At 34.1% G+C, this 19,515-nt stretch overlaps 1 protein-coding gene across 1 annotated transcript; it reads right to left on the minus strand.

Moving 5' to 3' along the window:
• Positions 1-2,643: 2,643 nt before the first annotated feature.
• On the minus strand, positions 2,644-13,987 carry LOC132285359 (uncharacterized). Its single transcript, XM_059787541.1, has 9 exons — positions 13,556-13,987; positions 11,851-11,964; positions 11,076-11,149; positions 8,448-8,550; positions 7,665-7,715; positions 4,428-4,578; positions 4,156-4,294; positions 3,492-3,597; positions 2,644-3,414 (listed from the first exon to the last, which is right to left on the minus strand). The coding sequence occupies exons 1-9, from the start codon at positions 13,734-13,736 to the stop codon at positions 3,257-3,259; spliced, it is 1,077 nt and encodes a 358-aa protein (XP_059643524.1). The 5' UTR covers positions 13,737-13,987; the 3' UTR covers positions 2,644-3,256.
• Positions 13,988-19,515: the final 5,528 nt, after the last annotated feature.

Here is a 19,515-nt window from a genome sequence, read left to right on the forward strand (position 1 = left end):
CTTCTTTTAGTCCATGTAACTGAGTATTATTTTTTATTATATGCTATGTTATTCTCTAAGATTTAATTTTTTAAAATTATTTTCATTTTTTGATAGTCTTTTTTATCATTTATCTTCTAAGAAATAAACTTTTATCTTTTTTAACCGGGACATCATAAGGTGCATATTGAAATGGTCATACCATCTAAACCTACTTTAATAAAGTTTATCATTAGTAGGTATTACACCTATTTTTAAAACAAATCGTTCTGATTATCATCATCATCTTTTTTTAATCTTATATGAACAAAGTCGCTATACATATTATTTATTTTTACTTTAATCTATTACATGATATTTCTCTTATTATATTTAGATATTTAAAATCATTTCTATTGACTTATTGTTTATGCAAACTAATATTCCTTTTCTTACTACCTAAGTCTCCTTTCAAAAGTTGTTTACGCCACCTAAGTACTTCTCATTTTCCCTCACTTTTTTCTTAGCAATTATATATTTTCTAATCACTCTTACCTCTACCTTTGTATTCTCATTTCAACTTCTTATTTTTTTTTCTTATTTTTTTTTTTTTTTATAACGCCCAACACTATATTATTACAAACAAGATAGTTAGGATTACACGAATGATTAATCTAAGCCCACATCCATTTACAATAATTTTAGATGAAATAACAAAAGAATAACAAGAAAACATTCATGATTGGGACTGATTTATTAAGGGCTAAGTGGGTGTAACCGCCCCCATTAATTTTTATTTATTTATTATTATTTATAACATTACTAATAATATTATTAAAATCTGCAAAATACCTCCACTCAATCTTTATTTAGTCATTAGAAAATGACTTATGCTTAGAACTAGTGCCCATTATTAGGAAAGTGTTTTATAATAATGGACACTAGTTCTTATTGAAATATATATTATATATGTATTATATTTTGTTTTATTTTTCCTTCTTTCCTCCTTGATTTATTTAATTTTACTTCTTTCCAACTTAATTTATTCATTTTGTCTGCAACTTTATTTTTATAAATTGTGTATCAATACAATGTAAACACATCAAATATTACAAGCAACAAGAGAAATGTAGCCTTAATGACTCTTAATCCATGGATGTAGACTATACTATCGAACCATGTATATGTTGTGTTATCTATCTTTCTCTCTTCCATCTTCAAATTTTACATCTTATATTTTCGCATCCTAAATTTAACATGGTATCAGAGTAACGATCCTAAATCATTTGTACCAATTTTTACGTTGTCTTCTCTATGGCTCTATTTGGAGCTCTGCCATTTTTATTTCCCTTTCCTTTATTGATTGCGAAGAGCAGTGAAGAAGAAGACCAGTAAAATCTGATCCGTTTTTGGTTCATATCTCTCTTTGTTTTTCTTTTTCAATCAACCACGAACTTCCAAGCGACATCTCGCACCGTCACGCGCCGACACTCCTGCGAAGTAGATCTGACTCGCGCATCACTGCCCATAGATCTCACTGGCGCTACACGCGCTCCTCCTTCACCGACGGTAGTCAACCCTCTGAGGCGGTGATCGACTCACCATCGTCTTAGTTCCAGTCGACACCTTTCATGCTGACGACCTCATTCTTCCACCACAGCAACTATTTTCTCCTTCCTTGGTTGGTTTCCACCACCTAAAAAATTTTGGGACAGTGTTTGCCTTATTTTACTAGGTTTGTTTTTGGTGGGGTTTCTTTTTTAGTTTGTGATTTATTTTTAAAAAAAAAACAACAACAACTAGCCTTTTACCAACTTTGTTCCGGATCTTTTTCATTTCTCGAATGGATTACCCGGATGTCTCCCAGTGTTGTACCGGCCCATTTCTCGGCTTTGTTCCGACCCATTTTCCAGCGTAATTCCGCCCTTTCGGATGCTTTTCGCTCCACCACCGTTTTCAAGATTTCATCCTCAAACTCAAATTGGCTTCGAGAAACCCATCTGTGACTTTTTATCAGCCATGCGCATGCACATGCACATGCATTTACTATACACACACACACACACACACATGCTATATATATATATACACACACATATGCTTGTGGCTGTATATATATATATATATATCTATAACCAATATGTATGTGCAACCACAACCCAATAAACATAGAATGCAACAATAAAAATCAAAACCCAACCCACCATTATCAGCGATGCACATGCATTCATACTAGTCATGGCTGTTTTATTCATTGTAACCGTTACAAGTATAACGTGGTTACAAACACTTCATCAAAGCACATATATCAACTTTTTTATTCTACTGTAAGTTCATTTTGCTTTGGTGGAATGTTTGCAACCGTTCCTTACACCACGTTATCATTGTTACGATTGCAATAAATAAGAGACTAGGAAAGTTCCCCAATTCTCTGTACTCTTCTATCCTACCATTTAATAAGACTAATTGACAAAGAGAAATAAGAGACTAGAAAAGTTACCCAAATCTCTCTACTCTTCTACCCTACCATTTAAGACTAATTGACAAAGAGAAGTAACATACCACAGAAATTCAAAACTTTTAATTGTTCTAAAGGTAAAACATATTTTGATCAACTATTCACAGGACATCAAAAGAGAAAATCCATATGAGGAAGCACAGATAGGAATTTTGAATATTTATTCTGAAGTTCAAGAGGCAAAACATCCAAGTAATGTTCTGAAATTTAAATATAAAATAGATCTTACTAAAAAAAGACCCGGATTGACGATTTGAATGTGAGTTTAAAAGAAATTCAAGGGGCAAAACCATTAATACACATAAATAAGAAAGCCAAAAACCTGAGGAGGAAATTGAGGGAGAAGCAGAAGGTAGAGAAGATTAAGATTTATGGATAGAGAGAGAGAGTAAAGAAGAAGAACAAACCCTAACCTGAGCAAGGTGCGACTACTCCATTGTGTAAGAGGAGGTCTATGGATTAAGAGAGACAAAGTGGGTTCCAGGAAAGATCACTCGGAAAGGCAAGGGAGAAAAATGAAATTATGAAAGTTCTTACTGAAGGACAACAGCTTCCCATGAACGTTTTGAAGAAGCTAGTACCCACCCACTAAAACAAAAAGCCCTTTCAAATAAACTAGCCAAACACAACTCAAAACAGCTTTTAAGCCCAAAAAGCCAAAATCCGCGTTTGAAAAGTCATTCCAAACCGGCGCCAAGTACCAAATGGAAGAATTTTTGCAAGCAGAAGATTTACATATAACAAATCAGCATGTTACAGAAGATTACATAAGACTTTAATTTAGGGTTTCCTCTTCCCAGACTTGATCTGCCAAATTTCAACATCATTCCCTCTGACATACTCTCTCACATATTGTGGAATCTGGGTATGATCAATGCGCTTACCCACAAAGCAAGGTCGTGATCCACTTTCAAGGCCGTCATATTCTGCATCATCCACTGCAAAAACCACAATACAAGCTAAACAATAATAAATGAGTTACAAGGGGAAGGTTTATTAAACATATGCTACTTACCTCCATCAACCCTAAGGTAACTTCGGAAGAGTGAATACCCATTTGCGACAACATTGAGATCATCAAGAGTGAAGTTGTAACGCTTTTCCAGTGCCAAGTACAACACCTGATATAAGAGAAACAATACTCTTTTATCAATCGTTTATGAGCAAATATTAGAATTCTCATTACATCAAGTCCAACAAAAAACAAGGAAAAAGACAAGGATGTTAATTATATATTTTTCTTAAGTACGCATTTTGAATACAATTGTTTGTAGTAGCATTCCCATCAGGACAACTAGAACCAGTGACCGACAAAAACTCACCTCACCTGGATAATGCACGTAACATGTAGGACTTCCCAACTGTGAAAGACAGTCGGATTGGGTGTGAACTAAAAATTCTCAGATATAAACAATGCAAGATGTGACACCATGACAAACTACCACGAATGACCATCACAAATTATTAATATAGAAAGAAGCTATATTCAATGCTTTAAAGAGATCAAGTCTAGCAAATCAACTCAAACATGCAACCTTTATGACCTAATCAATTCGACCAAATCAATGTGATCATTGAAAGTTCCCATTATGTCCAAAAGGGGAAGCATACCACAAAACATTCTTGCAAACCATCAGAGATATTACATTTTGTCGCCTGTTCTACTTTTATTATCATACCTTTTCAGGACCTTGGGACATTAATCTTTCTAGAGTACTGAAGAATGCATCAGTCAAATCATCGCTATAAATTACATCAGCAGCTACAATCAGAGTAGCTCTCTGGAGTTCTTCAACTTCAGATGAGGTCCAACCATACCTGTAAGACATGACCACGCAATCTCAGGTAGATTTTCCTATTTATCTGAAATATATTATAATTGAAAGAGTAGAAGGAAGATCGAGGATTCAACTAAGTCAATCAGACAATCAACAAAAACCAAATATTTCACCTTCTTCGGGATAAATAATTTTCTACAACTTTAGGGGGCCAGGTACTCTTCCAATCAAGTTCACGTACATAAACTGAAGCTTTGCAGTGGAATATTCCAGAATTGAGATGAACATTCTTAGCACAGTTGTCAAGTACTTCATCACCATAGTCTGCCAGAAAATGACACAGGTCTCAGAGGATTAATCAAACGTTCTTCACAGTGACAAGAACAACAAGGTGATTTGAAGCAAACGATTTTAAAACATTAATCCCAAAGGCTTGAAGGATCAAACCAAAAACAGTCAGAATATGATGACACGTGAAAAGGTGTAAGAAAATTTACAAAAGCCCAAGAAAAGAGAATTACCAAAAAAAATTACACTGACACCTCCTGGGGTTTGCCTTAATTATAAGTAGATTAAATTTTGGAGCATCACTGCATGTTACACTGAAACCCCTACCGTTAGCTGGACATGGTGTCAGAGCGCTGACACTTATAAAATTACCTACATGTCCTTTGACTTGTGAAAAGAAAATTTTGACATATTGAATTACCAATTCATCCAAAGACAACTAATTTTGATGGACAAAATACCCTTTTTGGCTTATACTTGCAGCTGTGTCATGACTTGACTTTGCTTTTTTTTTTTTTTTATTTATTTCGGACAAGAACAATATACCATTGAAGAATTTGTCAGCAAGAATGGATAAAAATTGATTTACCATTTCTGTTTACGCTTGATTTCTACAAACCCTAACCCTAATTTTCTCTCTAGCAGATCCCAATACACTGGACAAATCCACCAAGATTTTCATTGCCAGCCATTGCGGCCTCTTCGGAAGCGCTGCATCCTCGGCTATGCCAAACACCTCCAAACCACTCCAAACTCGACCTCACCCGCCAATTTGACATCGACGCCTTCTTCGACTGCAAGAAGCCTTAATTTATCATCCTTGTTGCCGCCAAGGACAGTGGCATTGACACCAACAACACCTATTCTACAGATTTCATCTCCATCTACCTCCAAATCCAAACAACGATCGTTCTTCTTGTATTTACCTCAGATTCGCACCCCAACAGATCACAAAAGAAGCTCTGTCAACCAATCATATACATACAACCAAGGGTTCCTCAACCTTCCCTTTGTACCACCACAAACAATAAGCAACAGTGCAAGAAGTATTAACAGTATTAACACATATAATAAAATCATATAACTATTATCCAATTTATCCTTCTTAACCTACACAAATCATCGATCCTAGTTTTAACAGAACACAAAAATGAGAACTCTTAATTTCTTCACATATACATATACATATACATATATGTATATGAACAAAGGAAACGAACTGAGAGAGAGAGAGAAGAGAGAGGCGTGGGGGGAAGAAAGGGGTGTTTATGTAGGTCAAATGGGTCAAAAGGGTACTTTAGTCATTCATGTCATAGATATTTTTTGCTAAAAACTACTATAAAATAAGGGGCATTTTACTTATCAAAAAAATAAAATAAGGGACATTTCACACACAATTTATCATTCTTTCTCACCCAAACTCTAACACGGGGTGTTTTCTGTAGGTTTTCGCGAACTTTTCAGCTACCACAAACCTCAGGATGTGTCGGTGTCATTTACCCCAAAAAATAAATAAATACATAAATAAAATCCTGCTTTCACCAGGACAATAATATCTACTATAAGAAGAAACCTAAACAAAATCTTGGTTACAGAAAATTAATAGATTGTAACCAACCAGCTAGAACAGGAACTTTCATCAGCTTCATTTATGCATAAATGAAATATTACACCAAATTGTCAAATCTGAAGATTTAGAAACCCATTTCCTCTTCATTCTCACTTAGTATTAATGGTCATATAAACTGAGAAGTTGGCAAACAGATCATAAAATTGAGTGAGAAGTGGGATTTCTTAAAGTTTAAGTTGACACATACACACTTGTTCAAAAGGCTTATAATTAAGAACATATTAATCTATTAACAGATGCTCGCATACTAATTCTCCGCTTGAAGGTGATGAAAGATAACCTTACCACAGCTAATTCAGTAATTCCGGTTAGCATTTTCAACTCAACTCAACAAAATCATATCTCAACTACTTGTGGTCGGCTAAAGGAATTATGTTTCACCATTCTACTCTATCTAAGCAATAACCAGAGTCTTAGCATTTTGTTACATGAAAATTTAGAAGTAATCTAAGAATTTGCTTCTATAATGAAAAATTATAAGTTATTATCTAAAATTTTGTTTCGCGTATACGTTGGTCAAACAACTGATGTGGCACTGTTTGAGATAAAAATGAGAAAAAATCAACTAAAGTGGTTTGTCCATATGTGCAGCAAAGACTAAAAACTGCACCAATGAGAAAGAGTCATGTGGTCTATATTGCAATTAATATAGGAGGAGAATTTTGAGATAATATGAAATTATAGCGTGCAGTTCAACTATTTTTATGGCCTTGCACAGAGAGAGAATTATGTTACCTCAAATATTTGGATAAGGCTTTGTTGAGTATATCTAATTTATTTATTTTTAATCTCTTTATATAAAATAAAAATCATAAATAAATATATATACATAATTTTAACTAGAGCTTTATAATGACCTATAATATCACACAACACTCAAATTTTGCACCACCCCCCCCCCCCCCCCCCCCCCCCCCCCCCACACACACACACACACACAACAACCGAATTAAAAAGTAAAAAAAGTAAAAGTTTCGGGATCCACTAGCTACTTTGGCACTAAACCAAAAGATCAAACATCAGAAGGTGATTTACACCATACAAGTCCAGAAAATGAAAAAATCCAAATGCTATTTTATTTTCATCAATCTTCTTAGTGACAAACAGAACGTTCAAAGAATTAATATTAAAAGTAAAAATAAATTTAAACAACGCGCTTAGATTAACAAGTCAGTTCACAAATTAGCAAGAAACCATGGAAACCATATATCGAATAAAATCCAACTACACATTAGAACAAACAACACAGTCCTGGTTGTCAAATTTTAAAAGACAGGGAGCTCAAGAATATGCTGAATAGTGAATCCAGATCATCATCATCATCCTTGCCTTAATCCCATATGAATGGTGTCGGCCACAGAAATTCTCTTTTTCCATTCTTTTCTATTACAAACCATCTCATCCCTAAAATTTAAAATTTTTAAATCATTTCTAATAAAGAATAAGGACAATAAAGATATAATCTTAATTGAAAATTTGAATCATACAATACCTGTTAGGAAGATGGTTTTAGCAGCACGTGCAAGCAATATACCAACCAACCCTGATAAAGACAGTGAAATAAAATCCTGTCATACAAGAAATGCTAATACTTCAGATTCATGGATTAAAGAAACTTCAAAGATAAAAGTAGAAAAAGGAATTAACATATTTGCTAAAATTTATCAGGGAATAAACGAATTACAGGAGAAGGTATTTTATGCCAAACCAAGACACATGTACTGTTAGATAAAAATAGAGTAAATTTTTGGTTTAATAAAGGTTCTTAAGAGAAGAAATACTTGATTTCAGCTTTTCAATTTTTATATGCACCTATCAAAATTTTCAATTTATCAAGTCAAGTTTTAAAAAACCAAATCCTATTCTGATAATGATATAAAAATCTGGAGCACTTACAGATTACATTTATTAAATTTAAAGAACATAATCCATAGGTTTTGTGGTAGTCGAAACAACCCAGGTTGGTATGAAGTAAAAGCTACTTTTCAAAGGAATGTTCTAAAAATGTAATAAAGAAAAATAACATTTCCTTTACTTTTTTAAGATAAGACATTATTTTCCTTTTCTTTTTAGATAAGAGTTTAACTGTTGCATAAATGTGGGCCATTCGTATTCCTGAATCACTATCGAAACAAAAATATAGACTAAGTTGTGCAGGTCTCATCCCGTTTAGGAGAACGAAATCTTCATCAAAATGTTAGAACTTGAATAATTATGTTGTGATAGCAAGACAAGCAGCAAACAGACATTTAGTAGTAACTGATAATCAACTCACCTGTACCAGCACCAAGTTCTATCGCAACAATTCCATCAAACTCAGATGATGTAAACATCTTATGCAACACAAAATCAGCTAGTATCAATTCTGCTCTCCACACCTGAACAGAGAAGAGACAAGTGATGGCACATACACCAAACAGGAAGTCGAAATCATCTCATGGAACTCGTTTGAGACAGTTACAATTAGAGGTGCTCAATGGAAACCAACATCATCAGTTTGGTTCAGTATTTGGGGGGCCTTGGTTTGGTTGCACTTCCATTTTGTGGAGCGCTGAAAGGAATTCAGTTTGAGTCCAGTTCAATGGATCTGTAAAACCAACTAAACAGAGAACTAGCACTATATTCTTGCATGGTTTGCACTACTCTTGTAAGTATGAAAAAAGTGCTGCCCCAAATTGGTCGAGAGAAAAAGGCAAATCCTTATAAAATGAGAACCCCCTTTACTTTATCATGCTACACAGCGTTGGGCTTTAACAATTTCATTTAGCCCATTATTAGTCATATGACCCTATACTTGCAAGTTAATTTTATATTTTAACACTTGATTGGATTTTTACTTTTATAAAATTGGTGGTGCTAGTTCATATAATTATACTTTAAGTTTTTTTAATAAAAATGGGTAAAGTGCAAAAAAAAACCCTGAACTATACTCCCCCCCCCCCCCCCCCCCCCCCCCTCTTCTTTTCCTTTGAACTTCTATTTTTACAATTAACATCCTAAACTATCCAAATTTTTGCAAAAATACCCACCGGCAAGGTTTCGTTTGGTTTCTCCGGCTAAATAGGCGCGTGATGAACACATGCCAGGGCTGTAATTTTAAAATGACAAAGCTACCCTTGTACTATTAACTGTATAAAACCAAAATTCCCAAATTGATATGCGTAGACTGAAGGATGCAGATGGTACAGAGTGCGATACATATATACACGTAGAGTGAAGGATGCAGATGGTACATAAGCGATATATATATATATATAGACACAGAAGGGGGGGGGGGGGGGGTTCAATCTCTGGGATGCCCGATTCACGTTGATCATGCTCCAATCTTTGGCAATCGCATGGCTTCAACTCCCTACAATTCCACCTCCCAATTTGACCAATCTGTCAACATCTGGCGATCTCACCTCTGCTAGGGTTTTGGATTATTTCTCATGGCTAGACACATAAATTCCCAATCGGAAAAATTTTGGCCAACAATTGCAACTGTGATTTTTTTTTTTTTCTGATGAATAATTGCAATTGTGTTTTTGGATACAGAAACGAAGGCTTGTATAAAAAAAATAATAATAATAAAAATAAAAAAGAAAAGAAAAGAAAAGAAAAAGAAATGGGACGAAGGCTTGTTTGAAGAACAGAGAAGAGGTTTAATAGGAGGAAGCTTTCGTTTTGGTCACCATCTTCAAGAGATACGATATATCTCTTGGGTGTGTCTGAGATTTTCAATTGGGTCTTCAATGGCGTGCCTTCTAAGGATGAGAGATATAAATGAATAAATGTTATTTGAACTTCAGTTGGATCTGATGGGAAGCGTGGGCGTGGAAGGTAGGAGCGAGACGGTGAAGAATGAGTCAAGGAAGATGAATCAGAGTCATTGAGGATGTCATCAACAGTGTGGTGAGGGATGGATTGAGAAAGGGGTGGTTGTGGTCCTCATTGCCGCTTCGCCGCTGGTGCTAGAAGTGGTCTGCGTCCTCATTGCCGCTTCGCCGCTGGTGCTAGAGGTAGTTGTTGTCGTCATTGCCGCCAGTGCTATGTGACTATTACTCATTACCGCTTGTCCACTAAGCTTCCTGGTCATCTCCTCCTCCTCCTCCTCCTCTGTATTTCTTCTCACACAAACACAACCAGGCCACTCCCGAGTTTACTTGGCATCGATGGCGGAATGGTGTTGATGGATTCACTCGTGGCACGTCGTTTTTGGTACTAAAACGAGGTGGGACAGGTGTGTTTCGCACTAAAATGAGGTGGGGTAGTGATAAGGTGATGTGATAGCGAATTTCTATTGGTTCTTCAGATTTTTTTTTTGACAGTCATCTGCAAAAGTGAATAAAGCACGAAAAGGTGCCGTTCCCGTAAAGGGTAATTTTGTAATCTTGTTTTTCCAGTGCCGGTGTTGTCCTTAAATGCAACTTTTTAATAGTTAAGGGGGGCACTTTTTAATTCAGGGGGGTTTTGTGCAATTGCCTTATAGTTCAGGGTGAATAATTTTGCACTTTACCTAATAATAATTAACCAAGAACTGAATGTGGAACAATCTAAATTATTCAATTTAGGTTGGCTCTGTAAGAGACTCCTTTGTTTGGCTCTGCATCCAATATTTGAACTGAACTAGGCTAGTTCAGTTGTGGGACTGGTACCAACATGAACCAAACTGACCAGTTTGTACCCCAAATAACACGTCCACTAAGGAGTAACTTGATGTACATTGAAAGTGCTACCCTGGGGTTCAGGGGGTGAAGAACCAAAAGTACTTTAGTCAGCCTGGCTAAAATACATTTGATAGATTATGCTAGATGTGGCCCGAGACAGACTTGAACAGAAATAAGATGTTGTGAAGTTTGCCAAGTATTTGGAATTTTAGGGTTTGTTGAGTTCTACAGCATCATACGAAACAATTTACTACCTGCAAACCAACACCTGGAATTGATGAAGTGATATTATGCTGGATGCTCAAAACACAAGTATCCTTAGATTGTTCTGCACATAAAGAAAATTGATTTATAGAGTTTATTTTCTTTTTTTTTTTTCTTACAAGTAAGAACGCTATAGAATGAAGCACTTGAATCATAATGTACATCCTTCATTGCAGTCATAAAACTAAGAATGGGTCTCACTTAGGTCAAGTCAACATCAACCAGTTCATATTAGAAAAACACCAATCTGGAGCCAGCCGCAGAGTATATAACGTGAACCAACCCACAGGGTAGTTCAAGCTCAAACACAAGATAAAAGTCTCTTTAAAAGAAATAAAAAGGAAAGACAGATAAAAAAGAAAAGCATGTGGTCACACAGACCTGAAAGTTTTCAGGTCTCAGGGACCGAGGGCTTAACCTGAATCCAAACTGCATGAATTGAAAGGTTTTCTAAATTTAAACTTTTTAATTAATTGGTTGACCAGACTTGTATATCTGAGTGCTTTTTAATCAATTGGATCTGGGTGCCCCCTGTTTGGGCAGCTGGGCTGATTCAGGTCAGTTTTCACACTGTGCTCCCCTAATTGAAAATCCAATAGTTGAGACTGTTCAGAGCAGAGGAAGAAATGTTTCAAGCTGAATCCCGGCGCTCGCCACTCATCTATTTGCTTGCCTCATAAAAGATGCATGTGTTCACAACATATTTTAATAAAAGAAACTAATGCATGATGAAAGACATAAAATATTGATGTAATGACAACTTACTGATGCGTCGAGATAGAACAAGATCACCATCTTCATCCAAGCTAAAACTTTGGTCTTTTGAAGTCACTTCATGCCTAACTACACCATTATATCTGCTCTCCAAGGGTTCAACTTCTAAACCATTGTCATATACAAGACTGGTTAATACATCATTAAGAACACTCCTTACCAATATATTGATGAGATCCATTATGAAAGGTGACATGAAGGTCAAAGATCATAATCATAACATATAAATATGATGCGAGGAATGTAACAAGCATAACAAGTACAGCTGCTATAATTGCAAAAATTGAATTAATGTCTGCTAATACTGATACTTTTAAAAGCATAATTATCCAAATTAAATTGTGAGGCTTCCGCATTTTTCAAGACGCCTCATCTTAAAAAATGATGGTAAGGGGGCATTCTCAAGGCTCAAAGTGTCGTGATTTGTTGCCCAATTTGTATTTTTTGACATCAGTATAATTCAGCCTGGAATTGACAAACCATGTATGAAACATGTGTAACTGTGATATGTCTCATTCACATGATACCTCATAGACATTGCACGGCATAATATAACTGGGAAAGTATACTTCAATTTATTACCAATCTTTACTTAATATTACTACCAAGTGTAAACCCATTAGTGAGTTGTTGGGAGGCAATGATTTGAGACAAACCAAATGTTTGGCATTACTTTACTGGTACTTTATGATGCTCAAATTAATCTAAAGCGGTTGTAGAAGCACTCAGAAATATTACTTTTTCAGCATTTTCGAACCCCACACCACCCACCCAAAAAAAAAAAAAAAAATTCTCTGCTAACTTTCTTTTATAAATTTTCATCTCCATTTTATTCTAATTTAAATTTTCTATTAGTATCCAAAAAACAGAAATATAAATTCTTGACATATGACCTTACGGATTGAAGCTTATGCCCTCAACTCAAGGAAAGACAAAAGTTTCACCTTTTCCTACATTTCACAACATTTGCCTTGATAAAATCCTCATTTTAATCAACAGCTTGTCAATCGAACTATTTCACATGGATAATTTTCAAAAACTCATCATTTAAATGTTACTGATTGTCTCCATCAAAGGCTCATCATTTTAAGTTTTAACAGTTTTTTCTTTTGACACAACTTCGCGAGACTTTGTAGTTTCAAGCTTCAATTAGATTCCATTATCATTTATCTATGGTCTGGTTTGCAGGTTTAATGAGAGGAAGGAAAAGGAAAAAGAAAAGAAAATAACAAGGGAAACCAAAATGATTCTTTTTTATGTTCTTTTATGTTCTTTTTACATGCTTAAAAATGAGATTATAAATTAAATAAGGAAAAAAAAATGAATAATGCTGTACTATTGTACTCTATTTGTTTTAATTAATTATCAAAACCAAATAAGCAAAGGTGAATTAAGTTAAATATTTCTCTTACTTTCTTTTCTACACCATTTTCCTCTCTATTACCCATATAACGAAAAATAAAAATAAAAAATTACTTTGTTGTTCTTTTTTACCACTAAATCCGTCAACCAAACAAAAGCTAGTGTTGGGTTTGATTTTCATAAAGTGATCCAATTTATAATGCTAAGGCACAAAATTCTCATCATCATCAAAACCATATTACAGATTGTTATTGTTTTTGATAATTTGTTTGATAGCATATAATTGATGAGAGTATGAATGCAAATGAGTGTTGAAAAGAAGTTTTGGGTTTACCTAAAGTAGGTGGAAGTGAGAAGGTGAAGGGAGATATGTGAGGTCCAGAGAAGTTGGGCGGACAGCCCAGGTGAACCTCGCTCATCACGTGGTCCTCCTCCACATCACCGCCCTCCGGCGGTGTCGCTATCTCCGGCGACGGTGGAAGCGGCGGCGATGGCAAACCGTCTTTGTATTCCATAGGAGCAAAGAGAACGAGCCCTAAAATGTTAACGGAATCAAAACTAAAATAAGAGGGAGCCACCGTTGTAGTGTGTGTTCTTTACTAGTCTCACGGTCGATTTTGAAGAAAAATAGAGTGCTCTAGTGCCTTTTTTTTTTTTTTTTTAGGAATGTTAGCATCTCCATGCTTAATGTCATTTCATGCTGCCAAATCTATAAGTTAAAATATTATATTTTAGCAATTTTGTTCCAATGGTGCATTGAATCCAAAATGTTATATTTTAGCAATTCTCAACTTTCATTGAACCAAGTTCAACCCACTTCTAGCTTCCCAATCCTACTTTAATTCTGACCGTTGATTTCCAAATTACCTTCCCATCTTAACCATTCATTGCATTATGTCCCACATAATATTTTTAGGGCAAATCATTTCAGCCTCCCCAATCGCCTCCTTCTTTATTCTCGTTCTTGACTTTGAACTTACCCTCTCTCTCTCTCTCCAACTGCAAACTACAAAATCTACAAGAATCAGAAGTTCAAAACCCATATATTTTAGTTTATCTATCTGTTTACAAGAATCAAAAGTTCAAAACCCATATCGGCATATCATTTCAGATTGTTCAAAAGATCAAAACCCATATCGGCATATCATTTCAGATTGTTCAAAAAATCAAAACCCATAGCTTTCAGTTTCAATCGCCCGTTGTTCCAATTCGGGTTTGCTGTTCGCAAGCTTCAGCCGCTATCTCTCAACTCTCAAGCTTACCCCCCTCTCTCTCTCTCTCTCTCTGCAACTGCTAACTTATATGTATGGGTTTTGAAAATTGTGAATCATTAAGATACATACATATATATATATATATATATATATATATATATTGTATATATAACAACACTTACATGACTGATTTCAAATTAAGGGTTTCAAGAAATGGGAAATTGGAGGATTGAGGAAACCATTTGGGTTTTGTGCTCTGATTTGTAGTGCTTACAGAGGATGCATCATTCTTACGAGTATTGTGAGAGGACTGAGTTTTGTGGACAGCTGTTGAAGACTTGGTTGAAGATTGTGATGATGCAGATTTCCTGGCCATGTCTTTTGGGTTTGGTGCTCTATTTTCTAGAGAGTTAGATATACAAACATATGTATATATAGAGAGAGAGAGATTGAGGTCAGATTTTGCAAATGGCAACAAACTTGTCGTTGCAGATTAGAGAGAGAGAGACGACAAAGAAATTAAGAGACTTGCCAATTTTTTTTGGCAGCTGCTAGATTTGAGAGTGAATTTGAGAATTTCAAATTTTGAGAGCTCAAATGAGAGCCCATTGGAGAGTTCACTTTTTAGCCAGCTCTCATATTTTGACTTTGAGAGCTCAACTGAGAGAGCATTAGAGATGCTCTTAGAGCATCCCCAATGGGCTCTTCCAAATTAGCCTCTCCAAATTTCACATCAGTAGTTTTCAATAACCACGTCAGCATTTTTCATAACCACATCATCATTTTAGAGTATTCAAATTTTAGCTATCGGATATACTCTAATAGTGCATTTTCGCTCTCCAAAAATATTAATATTTTAATATTTTTAAAATTTTTAATAAATTTTATTGTTTAACTTTTTCCTAACGGCTATATTTTTAAACGGCTATATCATACAAAAAATTTAAACAATACAATATTTATTATTAAAAACAATACGATATGACATAAATTTAAACAATACAATAAAAATAAAAAACAATACAATACGACATGAATTAAAAACATAACAACTAGGAAAAATAGAACAATCATATGTAATGCTTGAGATAATCTTGTGAAAAGCTTGAGTTACCGCGTGCGCGTATAGATGCTAATATTTTATTTTGGCATTCAATTAGCCATGCTTTCCCGGCTTATGTTGGCATCGATTCTGGATCTTTTTGCATGATTAACATTTCTTCAGCTCTTTGTTTGTTTTCAATCTCTCTTAGTTTTCTTTGAAGCTCGAGTTGTCTAGTCTTTTCTTTATTTGCTATGCGTGCCTCTCGTGCTATTTGAGCAGCTTCAACAGTTTCAGATTGTTTTTGATAAAGGGCTGTTGCATGATCGAATTTGCTAATGAAATCATTCTGACTTTCAGATTGTCTTTTATCCTTATTTCGCCTTTGTTTCGCTACTTTTCATCTTTATGGTCGCTGACATTCTTCAACATCCATCGGATCATTTTCGCCTATGTGTGCCGATCCTTCAACCAAACTTGGTGTTGTTACTACATTACTTGATGGAAGTAAATGGGTTTGAGTGACCAATAGGCTCACTATCATCAATGTGGATTCCACTCCTCTTCTTCGATTATTTATTTTTTTATGTCAATTTTTTTTGACAATGTAAATGTCATTTATTATTGCTCTTCAAAATGTTCCAACAACTGTCAAACTTAAATTTGGTGTTATTTTGACTAGCGAACAACTCTTTGCAAAATAAAATCAATAATTATTAGAAGACAAATCTTTAAAATATCTACCAATTAAATTTAAAATAATAAATAACTTACCTTGTACTCATTGTCTTGCCCACTGGGGTAATTCCTTTCGATCCGGGCCATGCATCTAGAAAATTTGGTAATCATTTGTTACATGAAGGACCAACGATTCAAGCAGGTGATATGATTTTTTTTTGGTGTACCAGCACTACTAACGTGTTGCTCAAAACTTTCTTTAATTCGGATCCATAACGTTGCCTTTTATTGGTCTAAATCGATGATCGCATTAGTGCTAATGGCCATCCACGCATAAATAAAGCCTTATCTTCAACCGTGGACCAATTTGGAGGCCGGATAACCCTTTGCTTTTTGGGAGGTTGGGAATTACTGGATTGTGGCACTTCAGTAAGAATGTTGGAAACTTGAGAAGGTTAATGAGACAGAAATTAATATTCTTCTCCAACAAATTAAGATTGTTCTCCAACAAATAAGAAATGATCAAAATTATCATTTGATTGGTCGAATTGGGAGTTGTAGTTGTAATATGGTGGTAGATGATGTAATACCCCTAATTTTAAAAAGATAGTCTCGGTATTTATTTATTTGTTTTAATTGTATTTTTAATTATTTAATTGATTATTTGACTAATTGCTTATGGGTTTAATTGAATTAAGTGTTACTTGAGTATTTGAGTATGTGTCTATGCGTTATTTGTATTTGTCTATGTGTTAATTGTTAAATTAGATTATGTGCTTAAATGGTTTTTGATAAATTGTGAATTAAATGTTTTCTTTTATTTTATTATTTTATTTTATTTTTCTTTTATGATTATGGTTAGTAGTAATGGGCCAACTAATTCGGTCTCATGGACTACTTGGATGGGAGGTTGGATGGGTATGGATTATTACCCATGGATAGTTGTGTGTATATATATATATATAGATATATATTATATACATATATAAAAGGAAAAGTAATTTATTAATTACTTTTATGGTAACTTGGGTAGTAATATTTAGTCTGATGTATATGTTTTATATTTAAATAATAAAAATATACATAAATTTGATACGTATTATGTTTTAAGTTACTTTATAATATTATTGTAACTTAAGTATTATTGGATAATCCATTTAATAAATAATGGATAATTTATTAATTACTTTTGTGCTAACTTGGGTAGTAATATTTAATCTGATGTATATGTTTTATATTTAAATAATAAAAATATACATAGATTTGATACGTGTTATGTTTTAAGTTACTTTATAATATTATGGTAACTTAGGTATTATTGGATAATCCATTAATAAATAATGGGATGTGTATAATTTATTTATTTAATAAAGATATACATAAATTATATATGTAACATATTTTATTTACCTTTTTAATATTTTAATATTTATTTTTTAAGTTGACTTGGATTGGGAAAAGGGTTAGGGTTATTTTATTTAGCCTATAAATATATAGCTATAGGTTGTAAAAGGGGGTTAGAAATATTCACGTGATATATTCTAGAGAGAGAGAGTTAGAGAGGGAAGGAGGAAAATTAAGGAAGGAAAGAGGAAAAAAACCCTATAGAGAGAAGATCAAGGAAGAAGAAGTGTAACTTTCGATCCGAAAGTTTAAGGCAAGTTCTTCTTCTATCTCTTTCCTTTTGATTTGTGTTTCTATACATGCCTAGAAAATTCCAGGATTTATTAAACGCATAAAATTAAATAATTATGCATGTTTAATTGGATTAGAACATATGTTTTATGAAATTGGTTCATGTCTATTCTTGTGTTATGAATTGATTAATACATGATTTTGATTTGATTTTTGGTGTGAATTTTTACATGTTTAAATTATGTATTTTTCATATCTGTGGAACGATGGAACGTAGAAACATGCCTAGGATTCCTGAACATTAAATAGGGACTAGGTTTGGGTTTAAATAAATTTAAATAGACTCAATCATAATGATGTTTGCTATTTGAATGTTTTAAACAAACGAATGGATTTAATCTTTTAAAATGTTTTAGCAATTGAGATTAAATGTGTAGGATGAATTGGATATGGAGAATGCTTATTTAACGGTATAATAAAATATCATCATGTATAAGATTCAGTTTGTGTAGGACATATGATATAGGAAGCTTAAATAAATAATAAGTCATTCCTATTATGTGATAACTTGATATCATATTATCATAGTTATTTCTAGAATGTTTGATGTATTTCCTTAATTGTTACATCAATTGTTGGATTGTGTGATTTAATACACCGGTATGGGACGGTGGCATTCTGGGGACGGATTAACTTATCAGTTAAGTCCTACCTATTTTATATAAGGGAATGAATTAACTAAAATGTTAAGTCCTACTTATATTCAAGTCAGGTCAGCTGAACAAGTTGAATGACTTATAGAGAATTAATTTATATTGGATAGGATGGTTACTAGATTATATATATATAAGTATAGTGCCATGATATGAGCTTGAGTCTCAGGATCAGTGGTTAGGGTGCGTATATCGCCAGGGATGTGTAGCTAGATATAGTGTAGTTGTGTACCCTGGTAGGTCTAGGTACTCATGCCCACTATTTGTGCGTTTTGCATGTTGCCTACTATTCAGGTTGAGACAACCTTATAGTCTAGTGAGGTTCCTTTAGTGTGTGTATATATATATATATACGGACTACTAGTTATTGTTGGATTGATTAGGATGTATACGTGTATCGAATCTCTGCTTGGACTATAGTAGAGTAGAACTTATTTGTGGGCTTGACCCACCATTATTTTTCAGGTGTTCGTTAGGAGTAGATGTTATTCGTGCTGAGCAAGGATTAGTCTACTTTAGTCTTCCGGAGTCTACATAGGAGTTTCTTTTACATTTCAGTTTTCTGATGTAGACAGTTATTGCTGTCACTTGTTCTATTTTGGATTTTTTTTTCTAGGGGTCCACACAGTATAGATTCCCGAGTTGTATTAATGGAGAATTAATTGTATCAGAATGTTTTTATTATTAATAAGAATTTATTCTGAGGAATTATTGGATTGTTATTTTAGTTTTCTTTCAGCAAATTATTTATTTCTATTTATTCTTTTGTACTCTGTGTTCATTTATTATCGATTTGTTTTTGATATCCTCTGGTATTCAGGCATGGGCCTAGCCAACCCGCATTCGTAAATCCGGGGGTATCACAGAGGATCTATGGAATTGATCTTGAGTTAAAAAATATAACTAAAAGATTGAGAAAATGACTTAATAGTTGTAATTGTAGGTTAAAGACTGGAGAAGATGGGTTGGATATGAGGTGAATAATAGTAGGGTTGATGTATTTATAGAGGAA

Source organism: Cornus florida, unplaced genomic scaffold, assembly GCF_030987335.1.
Source record: "Cornus florida cultivar Cherokee Brave unplaced genomic scaffold, ASM3098733v1 CherokeeBrave_3.0.0_Hap2_Chr11, whole genome shotgun sequence".
Taxonomy (NCBI): Eukaryota; Viridiplantae; Streptophyta; class Magnoliopsida; order Cornales; family Cornaceae; genus Cornus; species Cornus florida.